The 9,499-nt window shown below is 45.9% G+C and overlaps 1 protein-coding gene and 1 long non-coding RNA gene across 5 annotated transcripts; both read right to left on the reverse strand.

Moving 5' to 3' along the window:
• Window positions 1–2,891: 2,891 nt before the first annotated feature.
• On the reverse strand, window positions 2,892–6,367 carry LOC136471906 (uncharacterized). Of its 4 annotated transcripts, none has more exons than XR_010762147.1 (6): window positions 5,646–6,367; window positions 5,391–5,577; window positions 5,007–5,070; window positions 4,582–4,764; window positions 3,634–4,407; window positions 2,892–3,063 (listed from the first exon to the last, which is right to left on the reverse strand). It is a non-coding gene; the product is annotated as an uncharacterized lncRNA (long non-coding RNA). The 4 variants fall into 4 exon arrangements; XR_010762149.1 differs by having other exon boundaries at window positions 2,892–3,029; window positions 5,646–6,366; XR_010762146.1 differs by having other exon boundaries at window positions 2,892–4,407; window positions 5,646–6,357.
• A 536-nt stretch (window positions 6,368–6,903) lies between these two features.
• LOC136471907 (amino acid permease 3-like) lies at window positions 6,904–8,791 on the reverse strand. Its single transcript, XM_066469652.1, has 3 exons — window positions 8,291–8,791; window positions 7,992–8,206; window positions 6,904–7,880 (listed from the first exon to the last, which is right to left on the reverse strand). The coding sequence occupies exons 1-3, from the start codon at window positions 8,749–8,751 to the stop codon at window positions 7,081–7,083; spliced, it is 1,476 nt and encodes a 491-aa protein (XP_066325749.1). The 5' UTR covers window positions 8,752–8,791; the 3' UTR covers window positions 6,904–7,080.
• Between the last annotated feature and the right edge of the window lie 708 nt (window positions 8,792–9,499).

A 9,499-nucleotide genomic window follows, 5' to 3' on the forward strand; every position in this document is an offset into this window, starting at 1 on the left:
TACTAGGAACTCCTCATTAGAATTTGGGGATTTTTTGTGGCTTTTTTATATATTTAGTTACTTTATTTTGTTTACTTGAATTTTTTTGAAAAATATAAATTTGAACTGCACGTGGTACGAATAATGGAATTTAATGATTCAAAAAATGATAGTCATGTTACTAAGTGTAGTGTGAGGCCGTATCCAGGAACGGACCCAAAATTTCGGACATCTTGTTCACGAAACATGACCGCGAACTTGCGTGCGAAGTGTTTTTAAATTCTATAAAAATAAAACGAAGTCCAAAAATTATGAAACTTGTTGAGATGTCGTGATATCGTATGTGGAGGCTATGATAAAAATTTCAGAAGATTTTGTGCACGTTGTCACGTACGATGCTTACAAACCAAGACATCTCCGTCACATATGGGGCTCCAGGACCGAGCGTCGCCACCATATCCTGTTTTGCCGTCGAGAGGATTGGGAGAGAAGAGAGCCAACGGCTAAGGGCTAGTGTCATTTGGGCCGGATGGCTGTGCGTTATTGTGCCGTCCAAATACAACTATCTCCGGCTAAATCAAGGTCCATTTAGTGGTATCTCCAGCTAAATACAGCTATATTAGCATCTATGATCACTTAGCGCTAAAACTAAAAGTTGATTCTCCTAGCTATTGTCTTCCCTAGCAGCGCTATCTCCGCTATAGCTGCAGTTACAGCCGGAGATTTAAAACCTTGACTTGTAGTAGGACCTGCTTTTACCTTGTTCGATAGCAGATCTGCATACACGATGAATGGATTGTTCATGCTTGTTTATGTTATATGTTGTATGTGATATATCATTTCCGATTAAAGCATGTCCTAAAATGACTAAATATTCAACATTTGTCTGGAGGTTTTATTATCACCCTCATGAAATAAATTATTTTATGAATGTGTTTGTAATTCTTATGAAAAAAATTTATCCTCATAAAATCTTGATTTTCTGATAGTGGTTTTAAATGAATGGCTAATGTGGGCACCTATTTTTGGGTTAAGAAATGTGGAAGGCAAGACACATGATCGTGCATTTGATGACTCGCAACGCATACAGCTTTAGATTTAGGGGCCAGGTCATGACATGAGTGGTATAGCGTCAATAAAAGGTTTTGCAGCTCTATACAGTAATCGATGTTTACTGGAGAAGAATATAGATTCTATTTCTGTTGGGCTTCAGACTCCCGTTGTAAATCTAATATTTGGCATCCGCTGGAGTGAGAAGGGTGTGAGGGATTATAGTCTGATGAGGAATTTAATAAGAGATATATGAGAGTATGGGATGGATGCACGGGGGAGAGGGGACAAAAGAAATTTGTTGCTTTTTATATCATTATAGATATGGGCAACTTTGCAGATTTCCTTCCGTTCTTAAACTGTTATTCGGCTCTCGAGGAAGAGCTGACTACGGCATATACTATGAAAAACAAACCGCCTGTTCGGCAGGCTGGGCTGGTGCTGGCCAGCCCACTCACGCTGGCACTGTTTACATGAACAGTGTATTTCAGTCAGAACAGTATTTTTCTCTTACAACAATTCAGTCGGATCAGTATTTTGTCTTATTTTTCAGGTCAACCCAACAGCCTATTTATCATCACCTCTCTCCAAATCTCTTTCCTCCTCTCTCCAAATCTCTTTCCTGATGTTTCCCTCTATTAATCGAGCTATTTTCGTTAGTCTTTTTTGCGATTTATTTTCGTTAGTCTATAGAGCAATCATGCACTGCATCTATTCTCATCTGTACTTCTGGCACCTGTGCCATCCGTTCCCAGAGAACCTATTCTCGAGCCCACTTTTCACTTAGGCCTCAACAAAAAAAAAAGGAAAAGTTCTTGACCTTAGGGTGTCCAAAATATGGTAAAAAATGATGATGAGCACAAGTTGATCTTTGTCGTGCCGTCATGGACCCATGTAAATGGATCATGAATAATTTTTTTTATATAATATCGAATTGATCTGTCAAAAATTTCTTTATTTTCTTAGAAAAAGGGTAATATTCCTCTATTATATGAATGGATTTGTTTACACACGTTTGCGAGTCTACTAGAGCATCTCCAAGAGACTCTTTATATCTTCCCTGATTTACCGGAATAGAGATTTTGGTGGAAAAATATCCTCCAACATCCTCTTCAATTGGATATCCAAATATAGATATCCTCTATTTCGTATTTTTGCTAGCCAAAGATAAAGAGTGAGGATGGCTCTCTAGACTGCGCACAAGATATAAAAAAAATATTGGAGGATACAAAGATATAGAAAACATTTTTTACTCAAATGACTCTCCAAATGATGATTTAGAGAGTAGATTTTAGAAAGGCTCTTGAAGATGCTCTAAAGGCAACTTGTATTTAACAAGTTATCTTTTGTGCAGCTCCAACAATTTCAGAACATCTCCAAAAGTCTTTCCAAAATTTACTTTATAAATTATCATTTGGAGAGTCATTTGAGTAAAAATAGTTTTATATATCTTTGTACACTTCAATAGTTTTCTAAATCTTGTGGGCACTTTTTTTGTGACAGTATCTTGTACACACTTTAGAGAGCCATCCTCGTTCTCTATCTTTGACAAGCGAGAAATACAGAATAAAATATGTATATTTGGAGATCTAATTAAAGAGGTGGCTGAAGAGCATTTTTGACCAAAATCTATATCTCTTTGAATTGGAAATGATATAAAGGGTCTCTCAGAGATGCTCTAGTATCATGTGTTTCGGTAAGAGCTGACATTATAAAGATAAACTAGGACGGGAGGCGCGCTTCGCCGCGCCCGTAGGACTGCAGTTGTGATCACAATATATTTGGACTGAACTGAAAGTATTGAACTTAGGTCGGGCAGTATTGTGTATAGCAATTGATCATAGGAAAGAAAATACAGCGTGTGCTCATGTATGTATTTTTTTCAAAAACAAAGATGTCTGATAGATACATAAAAAAAATAGAAACCATATTCTACTTCTACTTTAGAGTATGCAACTATGCTTTGGAGTCCATGTGCATGCCGACCACCTCCATGCACCCTGCAAACACCATAGGAGCAACGATTATTTTTTCCTACACAGATGAAAAGACGATTCAAATTAGCAAGAGTAGTATGAATGAAAGATTCATATCACAAAAATTGTTTAGCGCAAAGGATGAATGATTGCCGCCATGGTAACAAAACATTTTGTTCTGATCTGAAGCATGCACCACATGTAGACTTCAAACTTTAGGAAATGATATCAAACTACATTTGAGTATAAACAAAAGGAATTCATGAGACTAAGCAAGGACTCAGGTGGATTCCAGAGTTTTGTGACTATCTCATTGAAGGTCTTCGGCCATGGAAGGAAAAAATGTAATTCAGAACAGGAAAATGAGTCAACCAAGAGGAAAGCAAAAACAAACATGGCATCAACACAGGCCGACCAACAATTATCAAAGCAGTATAAGATCTATGAGAAAACCAATCAATAAAGGTACATACATAAAATAGGAACTACAAATATGCCAGTATGTACCATAGAAGGCAAAATGGTACCAATTAACATGACAAAGATATGAACACTATAATAAGAAAATAATAGCCAATAGATATTGGAATGGTTCCATTGCTCGATCTCAAAAAAAAAAATAACATACCTAACCATAGTTGATGAACCCATGTCCCTCGTGGTCCCAGCTGATAGGTATCAGGGAGTATCTGTGCAAAGGTATCTCTGAACTGGTGTTGTAGACTCCTAGTCACCAGAGTAGCTTTAGAGGCATCCATAGTTTATCCCAAAGTATGACTCTAGCTTGCCGAGACCAGATTGCAGCACAAAGCTTATACTTTGTTATGTGAATCAATCATTAACACGTTTATTTTTAACACCACACATTTGACTGCTGTCAAGGGATAGGCTGCTGGTGGGGAGTTCTTTGAGAAAATACGCGCTGCACAGCAGCTCAGTGAAGATGAGGATTGTTTGGACCCTAGCCATTGTCCTAGTGTCAGGTTATTTGGTTGCCCAAAGGCCTAAAGCATGTCTGACTAATAATATGAACATATTTTTTATGTCGTAAATGGCAGTAGTCTAGGTACTTCTTTAAGCAGCTGATATAGATCAATAGAATAGATGTGAAGTATTAAGATTATAGGTTCAAGGATGATTGGTGCAGCTGCAGGCTAAACATGACCATCTCCTGTGTGTTGTGTTGAAAATCTCCTTGTTCAGCTATAGGCGTTTAGTAAATATATGCAATTGACCTCTGAGATGCCAATAGATCAATAGAATAGATGTGAAGTATTAACATTACAGGTTTAAGGATGATTGGTACAGCTGCAGGCTAAACATGACCATCTCCTGTGTGTTGCGTTGAAGATCTCCTTGTTCAGCTATCAGTAAAGGTGGATGTTGTATCTGGCGGGCTGGGCTGGTAAACATAAAATTACATAAGCAATATCCGTGGGGCTAGGCAGGTAGGAATAAAACTACATATGTAACAACAGGCACAAGAATTGTGATATGTAGCAAAAGATGATTAATCTTGTTTAGCAGATTCATGGGACAACTGCAGTGTAGCAGATTTATGGGACAACTGCAGTACCTTCGACATGATGTGTAATGTGGACCATTTCCGATGATCCAGAGAGCACCATCGACACAGATGAGAGTTTGACTGGAGCAGGTAAATTTCTCTTCCTTTTAGACCAAAGAGAGCCAGTTTGACAACTTGAGGCTCCACTGGCAGTGTTGGCATCAGATTAGCGGCAAGAACAAAGTTTGATACCTGCAGATTGTATTGGTGTAATTAGAAAAAAAAGCACAGCCCTGCTTGCATGGAGGGCTAAATGTCACTAGCTGATGTATCTGTTTTGGCTAAATAAAACAATAAAGAACGTGCTTGAATCTTTTTTTTTCTTAATTTTGGCAATGAATGTATATGTAGCTGCATCAGTTTTGCCTATCATCAGTTGTAATTGAGGTATGGAAGAATATTGCGAAAATTGCCAATCATAAGGACTACCATACCATGGGATTTTAATAGCCAATGTGGCATATCCAGGAAGAGCAGTTGTTGCCATCCTAATTTGTGCTGAAACAAAGAAAAAGAAACATCACTCCAGCCTTGGACCATACCAGATGGAAAGCACCAAGAAGCTAATTAATTTTAGGGGGAAAAAAGAAAGAATGGAAGGAGAGCACATGGCATCGTTGAAGCACTACACAACTACCATGAAATTGGAACTCCCTTCTGTGGAGCAGCAACAGGTACGATGAATCAAATATTGCCATGTGTTTGGAAGTTTTGGTGAATATAAAAAGCATGTAAGAAACTGAATGAAAAAACCAATCACGAAATAAATTAGGAGGGGATGGATGAGCCTGAGAGAGAGGTCAAGAGGATTATCTTACCAAGTCTGATGCAGCCTTGGCCACGCTCTACGATTCAAATAGTCCCTGGAGGAGAGGGAGGAAGGGAACGATGCATTACTGCGAGGTGGGCAAGCAGGCACCAAGTCCATCTGTATGGAGAGGCTAGGATCGACGGAGCCACCGAGGAAAAAGGAGGGCAGCGAGCTCGCCGCTAACTCCATCGACTCTGTCGGAGGAGTAAGGCAAAGAGTTAGGGAGGGATACCGTGGGCTGAACTGGAGGAGGCGAGGGTACCTTAATCGCATCTACTTTTTGTGCGCCGCCGTGACCGCATCTCGCGCCGCTGGTGCCACATCTCGCGCGGCCATCGGCACCACTGTCCTTGTCTTGCTGGCAGTGACGACTGATTGGAAGGAGGAGGCACCGTGCGCGTCGCCGCTGGGCGAGAGGAAGATGCGACGAAGCGGCCCGCCCGCGTAGCTGCCGCGCGCTTGCTGGCACCAGGGGATAGGAAGAGGATGAAGTCATTGCGACCGCGGCGAGGCGGCCAGGCGCCGCATCCACGCGCGCCGCGACTGCAGAGGAGGACGAAGAGGAGGCGGAGGCAGCGAGGCTCCTAGGCATTTTTTTCTGGGGCATCGATGTGTAGCGGCCGGGCGCGGCATCCGCGAGCGCTGCGGCCGGGGTGAGAGGGAGAGGAGGTGGAGACGAAGCGGTGGCGGCGGGTGGCAGGCGGCATCAGCGCGCGCGGCGGACGGGAGCCGGCATCCGGGCTCGCGGCGGCCGGAGGAGACGAAGAAGGTGGAATGGGAGCTAGGCGGAGGCGGCGAGGCGTTGTGTTTTTTTTTTTCTTGAGATTCATAGACGCAGGCTGGGACACGGACGAACCACGGGGCGGCGCCTCGAACCACGCCACGTGGGAACAGTATGTAAACAGTAACCGAAGCGTTCTCGGCGCGCGGAACCCAGGCTGGGACACGGACGAACCACGGGGCGGCGCCTCGAACCGTAGCTGAATGAAGACACGCACTACGACACGTGGATGTACAGGATTCGGGACACGGACGAACCACGGGGCGGCGCCTCGAACCGTAGCTGAATGAAGACACGCACTACGACACGTGGATGTACAGGATTCGCGAACAGTATGTAAACAGTAGCCGGAGCGTTCTCAGCGCGCGGAACCTAGGCGCTTTATGGAGTTTCATATTCGTGGTCTATGTACTTAGATTTGTAGTGCTTATTTGGCTTTTGGTAGCAGTAGTAGATAGTGCCGAAGATAAGTCATGAAGAGGGACTTTTCCTCTGAGGGTACTAAGATCATTTTTCATGAGCTGTAAAAAGGCTCATAAAACTATTTGGGCTTTGAGACTTCTTGTCTTAATTATGTAGCTTGATTATGGCGTCCCTTGTTTCTTTTTGTGCTTCTGCGTGGATGTGTCCTTTTGTACCGACAGCAGGACGGCCTGATGTGCGAGAAACAAAGCAGCAGCTTTGGTGCATTTTGAGGATTAACTAAAAAAACATTGCAGTGCAACGACTAGAGCAGTGAACTGCAAATCAAGTATCTTCTTGCTTGCAGCTCCGATACAATTCGTTGGAGAAGAAAGCTAAAAGACAGTACAGTGCAACAGGCGTTTCTCGATCGCGGTTCTGATTCGGATTATCAGATAGCCGGAGAGATCACAGAATCTTCCCTGACAATCTGATAGAGAGTTGCTTCGATCGGTCAGCACGACCAGCAGAAGGGATTGTGCGCCTTGAGGTCTTCCACGATGCCGGCGATGGACCCCGCCGCGGCAGCAACGGACACAACAAGGCACCCGGCGCTGAGCCCCTGCAAGAGCATCCACCGCCTGCTCCCCCGCGGCACCCGGCGCTGCGCGATGTACATCTCCACGGGGAAGTAGACGGTGAGCGGCCAGAACCCCAGCGCGCCGATGAGTCCCACGACGGAGCCGAAGAAGGGCAGCAGCATGGCCACGGCCGTGGTGACGCACACGTACGCCGTGCGCCACGCGAGCCGGATGGGGCTCACGGTGAACTCCATGGCTCCCCCCACCCTGACGTCCCTGGCACGGACCAGCGCGCTGCCAGGCCACGCCGCGGCGGCGCGGCGCTCGACGTAGGCGAAGACGGGCTGCGACATGACCTGGTAGGTGCCCACCAGGTGCACCACCACGAAGGCGTTCGCCACGTCCAGCAGCCAGAAGGGCTCGTAGAAGCCGAACCCCGTCAGCAGGTTGTCGGGGGCCGCGCCGCCGAACGCCGCGTACCCGACGCAGCCGCACAGCAGGTAGATCACCATCGTCACCGCCACGCTCACCGCCGTCGCCTTCTTCATCACTTTGGCCTCCGACGGCGGCGGCGACTTTATCGTGTCCTGGATCTCGAGCAGGATAAGAGAGAAACCGTACGCGAACGCGATGTTCCCAAACGCCTGCAGGCTGCGCCACACCTTCTGCATCAGCGTCACGCCGGCGCCGGCGCCGATGACGCCGGCGAGGCTCCCCTTTGGTCCTCGGTGTACTGCAATTACATTCATGCGGAAGGAAGTCAGTAGTTAACAAAGGTAGCAATTTTGTCTCTTCTGATTTCGACGTGTCAGGACGTGCGTGCACGGATCGGAAGAACGCGTACCTGCAATCTGGGCAACACCAAGGCAGATGCCGATGGTGGAGTAGGAGAAGGACATGATGGCGGCGACGGTGGACAGCCACCATACCTTGTCCAGGTCGGGGATCTGCGAGAAGACGATCTGCATCACGCCGAAGATGGCGATGTACGGGCTGGTGGAGGCGTGGCAGGGGTCCTCGTGCCCTCGGTAGTGGAAGCACCCCGCCCTCCTGATCGCCCTGCTCGTAACCAAGAACTTGCTGACGATGGAAATGGGATACGCCAATATATGATGCGGTTTGATTTTGGTCACCACCACTTACTGCATGCTGACGGAGGCAGCAATGGAGACGCCGATGCCGATGCCGAAGAGGTTGGAGAGCTGGATGGCGCCGCAGAGCCTCTCATTGAAGTCGCCCAGGGTGGCGCGTACGGCGTCGATGTAGGTGCGGTTGCGCGGGCCGAACACGGGGTCGCCGGAGCGGTAGCACTCGGCGAGGAGCGTGGAGGTGTAGCAGACGACGGCGCCGAAGAGCACCATCGCGGCGGGGCCGCCCACCCACCCGAGCTGCGCGACGCCCCACGCCAGCGAGAGCACGCCGGAGCCGATCACCGCCGTGATGATGTGCGCGCTGGCTGTCCACAGCGTGCCCGTGCGGAGCGGCCGCCCGTCGTCGTCCACGAGCGGCGGCTTGTGCGGCGGCCCCGACGACAGCTCCGCCGTGCTGCGACGACTTTGTTGGACATGGTTGCCGTTGCCGGCGGCGCCATGGTCCACCTCCATGCGGGCCGTGAGTGTGGAGCGGCGCCGCGCTAACGTTGAGCTAGCGTATCTATCTATGAGCTTGTTGAAGCTTATAGAGATTTGACTTGACAGTAGTGAGTATTTATGGAGCACAAAAGTGAGGTCATGCTTATTTATTTAACAAAATCAATTGCGCTGCTTCCTACCAATCTACCGGTGTCACTACATCTGTACTCCCTCTGTCGAGTTGGTCAAACCTTTTAAAATTTAACTAAATTTATATATAAAAAAAATTAGCAATATTTGTATCATCAAATAAATTTATTATAAAAATAGATTCAAAAATATATCCAATGATATTAATTATGTATTATAAATATTAATATTTTAATATATTTTTAGTCAATGTTGAGTATGTTTGATCTTTCGGAAAATGAGAACGACAGATAAAAAGAGACGGAACCAAACCTTAAACTTGATAGCATCGAGAATTAAAGCTTGTAAGGCAATAGAAATTTGATTTGGCCGTGTGAGTATTTATGAAGCGACAAAACTCAAAAGTAGGGTCTTGCTTATTTAACAAAATTATAATTGCTTCCCACCAACCTCGTCGTACGGTATCGCCGCATTCTTGCTGTATACTGCTAAATGTGCCACCAAATACTATCGCCCTGTTCGTTTGACCACGGTTGACAAGAATGACTAGTAATAATGGTGAGAGATTAGTCATGCGTGCGTGTATACAGCTATACATACCAACTACATAACAACTACAAATTAACTTTTA

The sequence above is a fragment of the Miscanthus floridulus genome, chromosome 8 (genome assembly GCF_019320115.1).
Source record: "Miscanthus floridulus cultivar M001 chromosome 8, ASM1932011v1, whole genome shotgun sequence".
Classification (NCBI taxonomy): Eukaryota; Viridiplantae; Streptophyta; class Magnoliopsida; order Poales; family Poaceae; genus Miscanthus; species Miscanthus floridulus.